General features: G+C 35.6%; 1 protein-coding gene across 2 annotated transcripts; it reads right to left on the bottom strand.

Annotated features, from left to right (window-relative positions):
- Positions 1–166: 166 nt before the first annotated feature.
- Positions 167–16,801, bottom strand: rab28 (RAB28, member RAS oncogene family). Of its 2 annotated transcripts, XM_055177648.2 has the most exons (8): positions 16,402–16,801; positions 12,521–12,617; positions 11,713–11,801; positions 11,334–11,463; positions 4,598–4,701; positions 4,433–4,510; positions 2,195–2,289; positions 167–1,567 (listed from the first exon to the last, which is right to left on the bottom strand). In XM_055177648.2, exons 1-7 carry the CDS (start codon positions 16,474–16,476, stop codon positions 2,197–2,199), a joined length of 666 nt encoding a protein of 221 aa, XP_055033623.1. In that variant the 5' UTR covers positions 16,477–16,801; the 3' UTR covers positions 167–1,567; positions 2,195–2,196. The 2 variants fall into 2 exon arrangements, with proteins under 2 accessions (XP_055033623.1, XP_055033622.1); XM_055177647.2 differs by lacking the exon at positions 2,195–2,289 and having other exon boundaries at positions 16,402–16,795.
- Between the last annotated feature and the right edge of the window lie 1,752 nt (positions 16,802–18,553).

Genomic DNA, 18,553 nt, shown 5'->3' with positions numbered 1-18,553 from the left:
CAGTGAATTATACAAGGACATTTTAATGATATTAATACTGGACAATATTCCTGACCACACAGCTTCATTTACGCATTAATACATCTTCTGAACGCGGGACATGGGAAAGATTTGTCACATTTGCAGAGAGTAATGAAGATGGAGTGAAAGAAAAAACAGACATCGATTTTAATGTGTCTTTTGACATTTATTACTAAACTCAGAGAGCCTACAACATTTTACACCCGAAGAAGCTTCACTGTTAAAATTTCTGTAGAAGTTACAGTGCAGCTGTTTGCCAGTAACTTACTGTATATTTAAATGTATGTTATTTACTGGCAACAGTTTGTTTAATGTGAAATGAACATTAAACAGTCTTTATCTTTACAGAATGAAACTAAATAACAGCCTTATGCAAAGCATTCTGGGAATCAAAATCTGAAGAAAAAAAGAAAAACGGTTTATGAGGATTTCTGGTTTCCAGAATGCTTTGCATGGATACAATACATTTATATCTACAGTAAGTTACTGGCAAACAGCCGCATAACTACAGCAAATTATTTACAGTGTAATTGTTTTTGGAAATACATTCAGTGTTTAAATATAATGTTGTATCGTATAATGGTAAAGTATAGAGAAAATCCTGATGTCCCAAAGAAATTAAAACAAACACAGCTGACAGGCAGCAAAGTCCTTTCTGCCGATTACTGGTCCAAAATACTTAAAAACATCAAACATAAGTCTTATAATGACTCGTATGTAATATAGTTTTTCTGGATTTCTGGAACATACAAGGATTTTTGAAGGTATAACTTTAAAGTTAAAATTCTGCTTCATAGTAAAGTTTCTACAAATTGCAAAACAAAAAGCAATAATGCATACCACATTAAACAGCCAATTCTAATTTGTTTCAGAGAATACTTTTCTGAATAAAAAAAGTGATGAAATCTCCAAGTTAAATCATTTGCAGTTCGACAAATATATGCAAAAAAAGCAAAAAAATAAAGCACATTTTTTCTTTATAAATCATTTTTCATTTGTGAACTGTATTAATGTATACATATCTATTCTGCCTAAAGCACTGTTGATTTTGTCAGAATTATTTATTTTTCAGAACGATGTCCGAGCACAGGATGTCAAATTTATTCTCATGCAGGTGTCAGATCTGAATCATAAAAATACTTCATCTGAAAAAAAAATGTAAATAATCTGTTTTCTCTATTAAGTGTCTGTTTCATTTATCTGATAAATAACAGATAAAACTCTGATCTACTCTCATTCAAAAGCTGTTTTCAATCATGTACAATATCTAATTGGCAAAAGAGAAAACAAAGAAACAATTGTAAACTGTAAAGGTCACAGCAGAATCTGTGGATCAGCTCTGAATGAGAGTGAATTAAATGTCTCGTCTCATCTGTACTCATGATGACAGATCTCTGTTAAACACAACACTTTTACATCACAGACACGGAATGACAGAGATGATGTATCGTAGTCACTGTACGTTACACATGGAACTGCGTGGAGGGTTGACCGGTCGTGCCACCGATTCCTGACTGTAGTTCACTATGTTCGCTTTCACCACGTGCTGAACACACACACAGAAAAGTGTTAGTCACCTCCCCATTAAATAGCACTCTATTAATCTATTTACTACTAGTACTAGTCAAATGTTTGGATTAGGGCTGCATAACAATTAATCGCAACTAATTGTTTGCAGAATAAAAGTTTTTGTTTATATCATATATAAACATTTCGTATTTTGTATAATAATTATGTATATATAAATACGCACAGATGCAAGTATATAATTAAGAAATATGTACATGTGTATATAAATTATATATATAAATGTATATATATAAATGTATATATATATATATATATATATATATATATATATATATCATTTTTTAATTAAAATTCTACATGCATGTGTGTGTTCTGTAGAAGTTCATAAGTGGACAGCTTTCTTTTACTCATTCTTTTTCTTTTATCTCACTCATCTGATTCAGACCAAAAATTATTTAGTAAAGAATGACATACAATTTGTTTATCTAAACTGAAATGACTAAATGTTTCCAAACATGTCCAAATGTCTGACTGATGACACACACACACACACACACACACACACACACACACACACACACACACACACACACACACACACACACACACACACGCTCACACACACACACACACACACACATACTGTTATTGGACAGAGCAGATCTTGCTCTGATTGGTCTCTTGTCTGATTGGTCCCTCATCCTGAGGATAGTTCACCAACTCTGCTTTGACAATACGCTACACACACATATGTACACACAAACATATGACACAGACATGCACATACAAACACAAAAATACACAAACATAAACAGACACACCATGCAAAAGAAAAATAAAGATAAATAGAACAAAGGAAACATGAGATTTAATGCATTTATACCAGTATCCAGAAGTAAAATTGAAGGATTAGTTCACCCGAAAATGATAATTAGCCAATATTATATATACTCTTAATCCATGTATATGACTTTCTTTGTTAAGACAAACATAGCTGGGGTTGTATTAAAAAATATCCTATCTCTGTTCAGTTTCATAATTGCATTGGACAGTGCCCCATCTATAAAGCTCCAAGAAGCACACCTGCATCAAACACCAATCTATACAGCTATTAAATGTCTTCTGAAGCGAAGCAATGGGTTTTTGATTTGAAAATATTTATATTTCAAATAGACTCACATGTGAAGCTGTGTACGACAGTTGCTGGAAGTCAGTAGTTAGAAGTCAGTGGAAGTATAAGTATATACTAGGAATATAAATGTTTCCCGAAATTTAAATGTTAATGGATTCGTTTTTGAAGGATGAATGTGCTTTTTGAGCTTTAAAAATGGGGCACTATGCAATGCCATTATAAAGCTGAAAAGAGCCAGGACATTATTCAATACAACGCTTGACCATGTTCAACCGAAAGAAGAAAAAGTCATATGCATCTAGAAGTAAAATGTGGGCTAATTTTCATTTTGGGGTGACCTATTCCTTTAATTACAGATTATGAATACAAATGAATAAAAGCAACATAACAACAGACACAGAGTAAGAAAGAAAAATGAAGAGAGTTCAGAACATTGATGTTATATAGACACACTGATTCAAATGAAGTGATGCTCAGTACAGAGACATCAACAGCGCACACACACGCACACACACACATGCACAAGCGCACATACAGTCACTTATGTTTTGTACTTAGTCACTTGTACTGATCCTATATCAGTTTAATGATATTTTCTATCCCTTACAGCAACATGTGCATGCCATTAGATTTTAAGGGTTAGTTCACCCCATAATGACAATTTTATCAAATCGTTTACCCCCCCCCCCATCTCGTTCTAAACCACCAAGTCCTCAGATTTTCCTAAGAACACATTTTTAGATATTTTTGATGAAAACCCGGAGGATTGTGTCTGTCCCAAAGACTATTTCACTATTTAAGAATTTAAGACATTGGCAAAAAGGTCCCTGTGTCATCAGTAGTTTATTAATAATATTATGAATGATAAGAACAGTTCACAAGCAGATTATGGCCATGCTTCTGACGTCACCTGCTGACGTAGTTGCCAAAGTTTTTTTCCTTTTTTATTTAAGCCATACCTATGACGCAGTTTTTTTACCTGACGGGAGGGGTTCTGATGGACCAATCACAGCGTTTGCGGTCCGCGTAGAACTGACGCGCTATTAAAAATTTTGCGAGGTGCACGTCAGGCTATGCAGAGCTACGAACAGGTTACGGATAACCTACGGTGTAGAGCTTACGCACGACTGCATAATTGCGTTCGTGTCACTTCATAATATTATCACTGAACTACTGATGGCACATGGACCCTTCCGGCGATGTCTTTCATTCTGGGGACAGACAGAAGCCTCACGGCTTTCATCAAAAATATCTAAGACAATTGGAGGACTCTGTGGTTTAAAACGACACAGGTGTAAGTGATTTATGATAAAACTGTCATTTTGAGGTGAACTAACCCTTTAAAGACAAACTATTTTGCAAGTAGCAAATTATATTTTTACCAATTATTTCAATTTAGCAGGGAGTTAGTTGTCATGATATTTCACGGTGTGAGGACATTTGACACTTACAAATATACACAACCATGTACACACACATTGTATCTGAGGTGGTTCCCAAACTTTTAAATCCCTGCCCTCTGGCACCATATTGTGCCCCCCAGTTTGAAAACCAATGCTGTAGTACAGTGAACTGGTCAAATTTTCTTTATGTTTTCAAATGATTTGACCAATCATGTTTGACATTTTATTTCAGTATTAAACTTCCCAGGGAAATTTCCAGGTTATCCATGGTTGTGAGAATCCTGCTCACCAAAGGGCCATTAAACTCAACACTTCAAGAGAGAATATAAAAAAATCACATGCTCACCTGTGACTGCTCCATCTCTGCTTTACTCAGCTTAATGCCTAAAATCTCTGCTGCCAGTCTTTGAAAACAGAGACACACCTGTGAACACACGCACGCACATGTATATGAAGTGTATGGCACCTTACAAAAGTAAAACACAGACACCCATTTGTGTTTTATACTCACAGAGTCTCCAGTTTTTGCAGACACAAACTGACTAATGAGTCCATTCTCCTGACAAAATCGTTGATGCTTTTCCATCTTTACTGTCCGCATGTGTTCCAGATCAACTACACACACAAACACACAGAAAACTCAACGAAACAGTTAATGTTATTGTGTTTGTCAAAACCTTTACACGCCTCTAAACTCAAGAGAACCGTACAGAATATCAAGCCTCTTACCCCGAGGGCACACGCATGTACACACACACACGCTGAAACCTTTATATGACCCCCTAGATCACATACTTGCCACTCTGTGCCGTTTATCTCACCTGTGTCATGTGATCTTGTAGCTCATCTTCAATGTCTGACCTAAAATCTCAACAGAGCTGTCAGCGAGAGTCTGATTTAGTGATCGCACAACAATGTCGCCCTGACACCCATAACACTCCCTGTCTGTGATGTCACAGCGAGGTCACCCACAGGTCAGCGCACAGGGGTCGCTCCAGAAATTCTGCCAGTGTCATCTTCCTATTTCAATGTTACAGACACACCTGTAACAACACATATGTATGCGTGTGTGTGCTCATTCCTAAATAAACACGCAACCAGAAGCAGCCAGACATCAACACACTTTCGCAAGACTTTTACTATAAATGCTTATTTATTCTCTTCTGTGAACAATGAATGAAATGAAGTGTGTGTGTAAGATGAGATCTTTGAAATGTAACACTTAAAATCTTACAGATCATGTCAGACAGACAGACAGACAGACAGACAGAGAAACAGACACACACGCGCACACACACAGCTTTATTTAATAAAACTAAAATAATACCAACACGCTGATACTCCAACATGATCGTATTAATACTCGAATCTCTGTTATGACAGCATGAATAGATAAAGTTTAGTGTGGTAGTATTAATCTGTAGGCAAAGTACTAATAGACCCCTTCACGGTTCACGTCACATGCTGTTCCCAATGCGCATGTCGGGGTCAGAAAAGTCATTACAGCAGATTGGGTTGCGTATTATTCGGTATCGTCAAAAATGCCTACTTACGTTGTGGGCTGTGAAAATCGCACCAGGTCTTCCGTTAAGTTTTCGCAATTCATGCAGAAACTCAAAAACAAAAAAATACAACATTTGCGTCTGCAAGCAATTACGTGCAGACTGGGACAATGCAAAGATCAAAGAGGCTTGTGTTTGTAGTGCTCACTTCATTTGAGGTAAGTCATCATTTTTCAGCCCTGTTAGATTAAATTATAAAGCCTAAATGGTATGAACAGTTCGACCCCGTGCTGCGCGCGCACCTGATAGTCATTCAATGTTTACAAACCTTGAAGGGGTCTATACTCCGATTCCATTCATGAAATTAAAAGCCACAGGGTTTTGGCTTCGGAGTAAATTTTTTTTTGACAGCCTTCATTCATTACTTGCACAAATCCACTAATGTGTTTCTGTAGAGGAAATATTTTTCTAAAATCTATTGTTACCAAATATAACGTTCAGGTCACTGTTAGATCTTTACTTACCCTTCAGTTAAACGTAAAGGACAGTGTGTTATTCTGCTCTGAACCTCAACGCACACGCATGCGCACACGCGCGCACACACACACACACACACACACGCACACACGCACGCACACACGTCACTTTTCAGTGGAGTCTAAACTCGACACCAGCGGGTGGGATGTCAGTCCAGAGCAGCATGGCTCCAGAGGGCCCGTGTGTAAATCCGAGGCCATTTTTCTGCCCTAATCTAATCTAAACCAGTACGTCCCGTCTCCCAGAGTCACTGAAGAATAACACCAGTGGATCCTCTAATCTTCTCTCTCTCTCGGACGAGGCTCTATCAGACTGATCTGGAGGTCTGCTTCTGCTCATGGTGTCTACTGCAGGAAGAGCCAGCAAACATCAGATTCACTGTTTACACGTGAGTGTTGGAGATAGCATGACAGATCGCCCTCAGTGGACAGTGAGTGTGTGTCTGTGTGATGGGTCATTAGTAAGGGAGAGTGATGGCTGCTCCTCGTTCATTTCACTGGTGATGTTTACTTAAAGTGCCGCCGTCTAGGAACCCTGCACACACTCAAGCACTCACAAGATTAAATATTGCCTCGTGTAAATACATCCACAAACGTGCACTAATCTGAGTCTCTGTGTTTAATACCAACTCATGACACCAACATCACACAGTAGCCAATATTAATATCCAGGGTCTAAAATGAAAACTCAGCAAACACCAAATGAGAGTATATATATATATATATATATATATATATATATATATATATATATATATATATATATATATATATATATATATATATATATAAAACAATGTTAATCGCCTGTTGGCCAAATTCTAATGGTGTGTTCACACCAGACGCAAATAGGGGTGTTAAGTGCGAGTGATTTACATGTTAACCTCCTAAGACCCGAGTTTTGGTTTGTCGTTTTTTCAGATTTCTTCCAGCTATTTTGGGGTTAGAAAGAACCAATAAATATAATAACCAAATATTTTTCACTGAACATGAAGCAGTGTAATTGTCCACGTTTGTGTAAAACGGGTTTCAGTTACACAAAATTAAGAATTATGGTGCAAAACAACAAAAAAATTAGATGTACGCATATGTGGACATCCAGGTCTTAGGAGGTTAAGTCAATTCAAAAATGTGATAGACGTCGCACTGCAAAAAATGATTTTCAAGAAAAAAAATTTCTTCGTATTTTTGTCTTGTTTTCAGCAAAAAATTCCAAAAATTCCCGAATTAAGATGCTCCCTCCCGATGAGCAAAACGACCCAAGAAAACAAGTCTCGTTTCCAGACCAAAAACATCAAATGTAAGTGATTTTGGGCATAAAACAAGCAAAAAAAGCAAATTTTCTTCAATTGAGTGTTTAAGAAAAATGTTCAAGATTTTTTTGCTTACCCCATTGGCAGATTTTTTTGCTTGTTTTATGCACAAAATCACCTACATTTGATATTTTTGGTCCAAAAACCAGACGTATTGTCTTGGGTCGTTTTGCTCATCAAGAAAAAGCATCTTAATTTAAGAATTTTTAGATATTTTTACTTAAAACAAGACAAAAATATTAAGATTATGATTATGACATCGCGAGGCAGAATATGTGTGTGTATTTTATATATATATATATATATATATATATATATATATATATATATATATATATATATATATATATATATATATATATATATATATATATATATATATATATATATATATATATATATATATATATATATCACTTAATATATCACTTAATCTTATATATATATATATAGCTAGCTAAAGCCGGTTATTGACGCAAATTTCACGCGCAAAAGTCTAAAAAGCATTTATTAATCGTAACAATTTACGTAAACATTTTCAACTTTTTCGACTTTTAAAAGTTGAAAAAGTTTAAAATGTTTAGATAAATTATCAAAATGAATTAATGCTTTTTAGATGAATTTTTTTTTTACTTTAGATTGGCTAATATATTTACCTAAAGGTAAATTTTAGTATCTTACTGCATAGTGTTACAAATATGTTTAGTTGGTGTAGATGTAGTTTGACAAAAACAAACAAACATTGCCAGTAAAACATTAATGGCGAGGACATTTTCTCAAGTCACAGGCAAAAAATGATTACTTAGTCCCTGCTGATATCGCCAACCTACTCATTAATTCAACAATATTTTACGTTTTAAAGCAAACTTTAAAAGTAACCAGTCAGTTAAAAACTTAAAATTCAACAAATATGAACTTACAGACTTTCTATTTTAAATGATCTTGTTTGAATATTATGCATGACATTACCGAAAGTAGCAGGATCATAAGGTTGAATTTACACCACAGTATCTAACACAGAGATCATATATTTTGTTACCCTGTTTGTTTACATTAACTTCAGTCTTAATTGGCTATATTTACTCTAATACTCAACGGGATGGGCAGTTGTGACCAAATTTTGACATGCATTTGATGGTTCAGGTACACATGCACATTACAACAAGCTTACACACCACAGCAGACTGTCAGTCACACAGCATCCAGGTACAGAATTAAGACGGTATTCTATACTCCTGACTGCTGTTATTACATCTTATTGAAGTGTTTAATCATATTATACCCTAGAGAGAATCACAGACTCACTGACATCAGCTACCAGCACAAGTAACACCAGCAGAAAAGAGAAGATGAGCAAAGCTCAAACACTTTCATCTCTTTTCCATTAGAGAGACGAGGGCAAGTGAGCCGTGAGGTCAAAGGTCAAAGCTTGCTGACGTGCGGCTGTTAAGTGGCTGTGTTGAGGTGTAAACACACAACCATCAGTTCACATCAACACTCGTTTAGTGTGATCCACTGCAGATCCACACATGCATTACAACCCATTACAGTCACTCACAGATCACAGATTTATGTGAGAATTTTGCTGACTCTAAATCTCTGAGATGATGCTGTGTTCTTCTAAGGCTGTGCTCGGTCTGCTTTGAATTTAACTAATAAAAGCATCAGGTAAATTTTACCTGATGGCGCTTAGAGGTAAAAACGCCTTGCTATTTAATTTGGTTCAACTTAAGCACTTTTTATAGAGACAGTAAGTAGGAATTTTTCCCCATCTAGTGGTGAAATTGTAATTTGCATTCAAATGAATGGTGCTCTTTAGCGCCTCGCTTTTCCAAATGCGTGTTGCAACTATGGTAGGCGTAATGTATTCACTGATCTCCCTGTCCGTTTCAGCTGGTTCACATGTTCTGAATAAAAGCGTGATTTACATGTTTTTCAACATGGCGGAACGACATGGAAGCCTTCTTGGACTTACCCGTTCAGTGTAAATAAGGAGAAGAAATTCTAAGCTTACAAAGAAAAGTCAGATCATTGGCAGAGGTCATTTTACACCAATGAGGACATATTTATGAATAAAGACATAGATTTTGACAAAAAAAACCTCTACAGCTTGTCCGTTTAACAACTAGATTGTAAATTGCATAATTTTAAAACCTGTCCACACGGAGATGCGTTTAGCTGTATACGTAAAATTTTTGTATCATATTTGCGGTTCATATAGATGGATCTGCCGTTTCTGAAATCGCTATTTTTTAAAATTGGGTCCTAAAGTGGATAAATCAGAACAAGACACCCTTGCGGTATCATGTGTCCATATATTTTGCGATGATGTCATTACCCAACGTCTCGACCGTAGTCAGACACCGCTACTTCACGTAACAACAACAACATCATCATTGGTGGACTACATGCTTGTGTTCGTGCTGCAGAAGGTAGTGAGCTGATTAGCTTTACTAAAGTAAAATCTTCTGCTCCTTTGCTACTACGGTGAGCAATTTTTTTTCCAATGGATCGCCAGAGTCGTCCCAGCGACAACCAATCCCTTTAACTTTTAATTAAAAATTTTAAAATGTTTAATTCCCATAAAATGTTAATGTTAATATATTTAATATATAGTATATCTTCTGGCTCTCTCTCAGGTTTTTTTTTCGCTAAAGAGTTTTCTCCTAGTTAGTAGTTGATAGTTGCCGATTAAGGGAGGGTATTATTATAAGAAGATTCCTTTCTGACATCACAAGGGGAGCCAAATTGCAATGACTTATTTTTTTGTGTTAGTGTTTTTTCAGTATGGAGCTAAAAAAAAAACTTAACAAACGTCAATAGTAGAACTTATCCAAAACGGTAGCATATAGCAGTAACTAGCATATAGCGCTAACTCAGCAGTCACAACTTTGTTTTAGCATTGCAACAACATTCTAATTAATTTAATTTAGTCTGCGTTAAGGGAAAGTGAAAAAAAATCCAGTGTGCCGTTGAGCAGGAACAGTTAGGTTGCATGGAGATCCAGATTTTTGTTTGTTGATTCGATTTTAATATTCAACGAATACGTAATTTTAATTTGTTTCTTATCTAAATAGAAACACTGCTCTATATTTTTATAGTGACTGGTTTTACAAAAACCAACAATAGCAGAACAGTGGTCAGTGGCCCTTGGCTTTGTACTGTTCACAAACTTTGGCCTGTTGTGAAAACTAACTAAGAACTAAAATCCTGGTCTATAATGTCAATGTGTGTGAATTACTGATGAGCACATGTGGATGTATGCTAGTGTGTGTGTGTCATACAGCTTTATGGGCTCTCAGGAGTTTTGAAAGCCAACAAAAGCCCCAGTGCTTAAGCGGCCACACAAGACGTAGCTACACACACACACACACGCAGATGCATACACACACACGCGCACACACACACACACACACACACACACACACACACACACACACACACACACACACACGGATGCACACGCGCGCGTGCACACACAGTGTAAAATGCCTACTAATAACCATAAATACAATACAATATCAAACACATACATCCCTTTCTTCTCTACTTGTGAAGAAACACACAACTGATAACACACACGCAGACACACACAGGTTTGTGTGCAAGAGGCACATGTCTAAAACTCTCATATGTTTTCTGGAATGACAGCAGCTCTCGTGTGTGTGGAGTCTAATGGCCCGTGATCTACCACACAGGTTGGAAGGGCTGCTGGTCTCAGCAGCAACATGTGGACCAATATTTACCCAACGATTCAACCGGCACATGAAGTTAAACTTTCCACACACACGCCCGTGAAGAAGCTCACACGACCGTCAGAAGAATAAAATAAAATCTCTTTCCTCACCATAGCAGTGTATGTTTGCATATGTGTGTTTTGTGTGACGTGTACTTACTCTTGTTTCCGATCAGCGATATCGCAGGTTGTGTGTCAGACTCTTCATTGGTTTTTCTCACCACGTTTAACCAGTCTTCAAGATTCTCAAAACTCTGAGAATTAGTGATGTCATATACCAGGAGCACGCCCTACACACAAACGACATCACCCTCAATTTTATAAACCATCAAACAGTTTTGTCAATTTGTCAAGATTTTTAGCAGGATTGCACGTGTGCACGCACACGCGCACGCACGCACGCACGCACGCACACACACACACACACACACACACACAGCAGTTTCTCCAGTGCAAATTAAACGTACATGCACGCACACACATAAACAAACACAGATGCACACAGTTATAAATTAAGTGAGATGTGGCTTGTTTGTGACCTGTGCTCCATAGATGTACTTGTCCAGCATTTTTCCTCCAATTGTCTGTCCTCCAATGTCCCACACCTGTAGGGTAACATTCAGATTTCCTGTGAAATAAGTAAGAGAATGAGTTTAAAAACACAAATCACAAATAAATACAAATGGACAGAGAGTGAGACACAAAGAGTTACAGTCATAATATTCATGATAACATAAAACGCAATAAAAGATAATAGTCATAATATACGAAGAATCTAAACCATGTGTGTCTGTCTGTCTGTCCATCTTTAACTTCTCTTATTTAAAATAATGTTTATATATATATATATATATATATATATATATATATATATATATATATATATATATATATATATATATATATATATATATATATATATATATATATATATATATATATATATATATATATATATATATATATATATATATATATATATATATATATATAGGTTATCGGCCCCCAAATCTAAAGAGTTATCGGTTATCGGTATCGGCCAAAATTTCCATATCGGTGTATCCCTATTTGAAATGAGGGAATTCATAATTTACAGTCTTATTTTAACTTATGGTGAGTTGTGAATTTCATATTTAAATTGTACAGGTGTTTGTTTTTTTATTAGTCCTATTGTGACAGCAGAGATCTAACATCTGCTGAACACCCCTGAACACAAATAACCGACTAAAGAGTATTTAAAGTTGATTTGTCACACTACAGGACACAGACACACACACACACATTCACCTAAAAACTGATGATGAAACAGATCAACTATTCATGTGTGTGTATAAGATTATGTCTAACCTGGCAGAGTGATTCTCTTGAGGAAGAAGTCCAGCCCTATTGTCTGTTTATACTGTTTCCCAAACGCCTCTTGTGCAAACCGGGTGGAGAGAGATGTCTGAGAGAGACAGAGAGAGAGAAAATTGAGATCCACCTTGAGCAGATACAGACTCAGTGGACACAAGCTTACTATAGAGATGGGCAGATGGCAGCTGCACTTACCAACAGAATGCACAAAGTACACAAATAATCAGACGATTTACTTTTTAAAAATAAAAAGCGCTCAATGCATTTTATATTCACATTGCTCCAGCTACACTCTGGGTATTTTATTTTCTGCTCCTCGCTCACTCCCCGCTCCCTGGCTTCTCACTCTGTGTTCGCTCCATGGCAAAAATTTGTGCCTAAGTACCGCTTCATTCTAAATGTTCATTATTTTTGGAAATTTCACAAACCTCTGTTCTAAGATGAATTAATCACTGTAAAATAACATAAAATACTAAGAGTAAAACATCAATGTGTTTTATTTAAACCATAAAAATAATAATAAGCCAATAAATGAGATATGTGCGGATCAGCACTAACTTTACCAGAGTCTACTGTTTAAAATAAATCATCTACCTGCCACCCACCACAACCTGTGATTTTATATCATTTATAGTAGAATGCACCTATATCTGCACAATGAACAATAAGACAAAGACACCGAGATCTGAGATCTATACAAAGAGTTTAGTCTGTCTTCTTTCCAATACTGGGACTATAAATGCAACAATTATTCGGCCCATAGTTGTGGAAATGGCAGCGCAGTGGCAGTATGTTAGTGAGAAGATCTGACTGATCTAACCGGACAGGGCAAATGCTTTCCACATGCTGGATCCGACCGGACACACGTTTGTGTTGGCGTAACAGTAGCGCGGTGCTGTCCGTTTCCCTCCCACCCTAGGTGACGTTTAAACAACCCCATCCTGAGGCACAAGGCACTGCTACCCAGAAACCTCTGCTGCGGCTGTGAGGGAGAAATACTGCCACACAAACCAAACACAAAAATCTAAAAGAAAGAGAGATCTTTGCTGTGGTCTGAAGGCTTTACTTCCAAGTCATTTCTTGTCGGAAACTTGGCTACTCTAAAGAGCAAGACACTTTACTTTGCAGTAATCCTTTTGCAAACTCAGGCGATGTCCAATGGTTTTAAAGGCAATGCTTTAAAGAAATAAAAAAGCACAATACAAGTAAATGTGACTTGACGAAAACACCGGAGCCACAAATGTCCACAACGATAAAGAAAAAAATGAGCTTGTTGATCTGCTGTCTAAAAGAATCAATCTCTTCTCAAAGTTATTTATTGTACATTTTGTCATTTTTGGGGGGATATTTGGATAAATTGTAAAGGGCAAGAAAAACATTTGCACACACCAGAGTATTTACTATTTGCTTAGTAGTGAAGCTACTATCCCTTTCAAAAATTAACCATGGTTTTACTACAGTAAAAAAAACATGGTTACTGTTGTAAAACCACCACAAAATAACCATGGTCTCAATAACCATAGTTAAATCATGGTTACTGTAGTCAAACCATGGTTTTGCTAATAGTAATCAACAGTGTTGGGGGTAACGCATTACAAGTAATGTGCATTACGTAATAATACTATTTTTTTAAGTTACAAGTAAAGTAACGCATTACTTTTTAAATGTAAAAGTAATGCAAGTTACTTTTTTAGTTTAATTAATTAGATAAAAAAATTATGTACTGAATTAAACTAAACATAGTCACATTATGCACTCTATGCATACACTCCTGCGTGGGAACAGTGCGAGTTAGAAACTGAGATGGCAGGCCAGAGCTCGACATTTTTGTGATGAAATGTGCAATTTCTGAATGCAAAACTTTTCAGTAATAAAAACACCTGCAAGGTCTGAAAGAGATCATGCCTCAGCCAAGAAAAAGTAAAGCAAAAGTAATTAAAAAGTAACGTAAGCATTACTTTGCATGAAAAGTAACTAAGCAACGTAATTAGTTACTTTTTTGGGAGTTACTTAATATTGTAATGCATTACTTTTAAAAGTAACTTGGTAATCAATACACCAAAAAACATAGTTACTGCACTTTTACCACAAAAAACATGGTTAATTTTCATAAGGACTAGCTTAGGGCTGTGCAATTAATTTTGATTTTCAATTTTGAATTGTTTATTCAAACAATTAAAAAAACAAGGTATTTGAGGTAAAACAAATATCGTGCAATTAAAATATAAATTGCACGCTGCTGGACCGATGTGTTTGTAAGGCACTTTGAAGGAACCACTGCTTTATGTAGCCCATTGCAACCCTTACTTAATAAAAAGGTTAAATAAATGCATTGAGTGCAATGAGCATGCACAATGCAATGAGTAATTGTTTTAAATAATAGTGATCATGAAAAAATAATAATAATCGTGATTATGATTTTGCCCAAAATCGAGGAGCTCTACCATAGCTTAACCCACTGATTGGTTAACACTTTAACAACAACTTTATGTCTTTTTATCCTTATATATTAAAGGGATCATATTATTAGACTTTTCAGAGTGCATGTGTGAGGTTTTTGCTCAAAATATCTCACAGATAATTTATTATAGCATTTTAAAATTGCCACTTTGTAGGTGTGAGCAAAAATTTCCTGTTTTTGGGAGTGTCCTTTAAAATGCAAATGAGCTGATGATATGCAAAAACTGATGCAATAATGGTGGTTTGTTAAAATTAAAACTAAATTGGGCTGTCAATTATTTTTTATCTCTCTCTTTCTATCTGCACTAAATGGCAGTGCCATGGCTGGATGGTACAGATAAGGGGCGATATTATTTTAAAAGTCTTCAATACGTGAAGACTTGCTACTTCACAAAAACGCAAAATCTGAAAAACCTAATTTTTCACATACTTGCAGAGAATGGTTTACCAAACCCAAGTTACTAGGTTGTTCTTTTTAACACCTTCTAGGTTGATAGAAAGTCAAATTTTCTTGATATGACCCCTAGAAATTGTGTTAATATGCTCTATAAATCCTAATATAATAAGCTCATATCTACACTACAGCATGAATCAAGTACACTTAGGTCGACACCTGAATATGTTCATGTATATCTGTTATTGACAGCAGCAGTCTTCTCATGAATAACACTGGGTTGGTTAAAACGCATGATACAAGTGAGTTACTGTCATTCTGCTATGTTGTGCCTTACAGGTACATTTACCCTACATAAACACTTTGAACACTGTATACGTGTGTAATTAGATCTAAAATGTACCCTAAAATCTAACTAAAACTTTTACTTAACATAAATACAATGCAAAGAGACATCCAGTCACTCATGAGTAAAGAAATAAAGTTACATCTTGAACAAATGTTAAAATAAATCTATACACTGAATACGTAAATGCAGGTATTAATCATAACAACACTAAACAGACATGTTTTATCAATACATATCTCTGTATAGCAGTTTCAATGAAAATACTGTTAAAGTTTCTGTAAGGGTTAATTGTCACATTTCAAGCAGACAGTTTTTGTTAAATATCCCTTAAAAATGTACTGCTTCTAGTCATAGTTTTCAGAGACATTTTTACTACAGTAAAACGAAAAGACGACTGCATATTTCAAAGTAAACGCTATGATTTAAATAATAACTTATAATCACATAACGTTATGTAAATAATGATTTATTAATGTAAGATACATCGTCGGCATATTATGGCAAGAACGACAGTAGCAGAGAGCGGTTTATTAGCTATATTCAAGAAGTAATGTCAAAGTAAAACAAACTAATTGTGATTATATATGTTACATTTGCTGTCGTGTACCCGTGTAGGATTGTTTTTAATTTACTATGATGTATTTTATGTTTACTATGGTACATGGGTAATACCTTTCCAGACGCTCCGTCTCCCAGCAGAACGATCTTCAGCTGTCGCTCCTGAATCTCTTCCTCTGAGTCCGACATCACCACAACAATAGTACAATTCAACACAAACAAACAATTAGAAAACACACGAGGTGAAATGAGAGATTTAGCAGCAGCGGTTTAATCTGCTCACTGACGCAGTCGCCGCCATCTTCCCTCAGCTCAAACCACCGCGCGCGCACAAGCACACAGACTCGAGCACATAAACACACAGACAAGCTTTATAACTGACACTAATCTCACAACTCTCCAGGTTAAAGCTAAAAGATATTGGTGTGGTGCGGAGCGACGGTGTGGGCTTTTATTTGTTTTTATGTCGATCCAGCTCTCCTGATTTCCGAATGGACTCGTCCACCGTGACGCTCTCCTATTGCCATGGTAACGTGCGATCATGCGGGCAGTGGATTCCACAGTTGAGAAGTTCAGTGAAGTAAAATGATTGACAATTATATATATATAATCATTTTACAAAAAAATGTTTCTGTAATCATTTACACATAACGTTATATGTTAATAATGCATAAAAAATATGGGTAGCATTGTATTCTTTTTGTTGATGTTTTTTGTTCACATTAGTGATGTATGGTTAAGAACGTGATCATATTAACATCAAAATGAAAGAAGGATGCACGCTTACATTTGTGTTTTGATCTTCAGATGTATCATGACAAGTTAAATAGCCTATTGGTTCTCTATAACTTACATACCAAATTGCGTTAGCTGTGTACATCTTGTGTGTGTTTGTCTTTTTTTGGTAGATAAAAATACAAAACATCTTTAAGGAATCGTTTACTATATATAAAATGTTTGAGAAAACAAAGAAAAACATTAAATTACAAAGCAACCTGATGGAGATTTATGAGATTATTAAGATATATCAATTTATTGTCTGAAATTTGTTCGCAATGCTGAATATTATTGTACTTAAATCATGCATGCTGACAAGTCCGCGGAACTAAATATTTTTATTTGTTAAACATCAAAATATATAGCCTATTATTAACAGGTTATTTTAACCCAATGCTTGGTAAATATTGGACATAACACATTTAATAAATAAAACTATGCTAGGCTGTTTATCTCATGGTGTTTTAACTTACGTGTTCTGCCCAATATTTACCCAGCATTGGGTTACAAATAACCCAGCAGAATTTAGATTGTATACCTATGTAACATTTTATAATTGTTCCGTTTAACGTTTTTGTTAAAAAGACTCCGATGTAGGACATCATAATACGGCTATTAAAAACGTGATCATATAAAAATGAAAGAATGGCGCACACTTACATTTGGGTTGAATGATCTACATTCAGGTACCATCCTGACGAGTATTAAACACAGACACAGTTTCACAGAAGGTTCCCGGCTAACACATGACTCACCGATGGGTGACACACCTGTAAAACTATAATAGATGTTTAGAAACGTTGAGTACCATCTGTTATTTTCCTCACATGATTTGCTGAATAGAGTGAACATCAGGATATGATCATACTGTGAAGAAACAAAACAACACCAATGTTTCTTAGTTTTCATTTTAAAATATTTTCATAGAGTATTCTCCTCACTATATAAATTACCATAGTGTTAGTTTCTGTTTCCTCTGTCTATGTTTTGGGTGAAGCACGCAGATACCTGCTTAAATATTAATAACAGTGATTTGACTGTTGTTCTTATCAATTCGAACCTGTAGGCCTATTAATTTCACAAACACCTGATATCTCCGATTGGTGTGCAGTAGGTTCCTTAAAATGAAAATAATTATTACTTGGATGTTTTACAGTTTATAGTAGGTTAATTGAGAAGTGTGCAGTGCAATAAATGTGCAAAATAAAACAAACCATTACACTGTCGAGACATTGAGATATAAAACATTATCAAACAGTATACGCACTATAGCGGAGAAGGTGCGTGAAAAAGACCCAAGCTATTATTTAATTAGATTTGATTAATTAATGTAGGCCTATTTCTAAAAAAATTCAGGCATAATGTCATTTCATTGTCAGTGTTTATTAGCTAGGAAAGTCTTACAAATAACAACACTAATTCCAATTTTTTTCAAATCCTTCTTTTCTTTTTCTCTATAGCCTACGCTGATTCGAGAATTTTTTTAAAA

Source organism: Misgurnus anguillicaudatus, chromosome 16 (genome assembly GCF_027580225.2).
Source record: "Misgurnus anguillicaudatus chromosome 16, ASM2758022v2, whole genome shotgun sequence".
NCBI lineage: Eukaryota > Metazoa > Chordata > Actinopteri > Cypriniformes > Cobitidae > Misgurnus > Misgurnus anguillicaudatus.
Note: the sequence above shows the minus strand (reverse complement) of the source record. Positions and strands in the feature narration are given on the sequence as shown.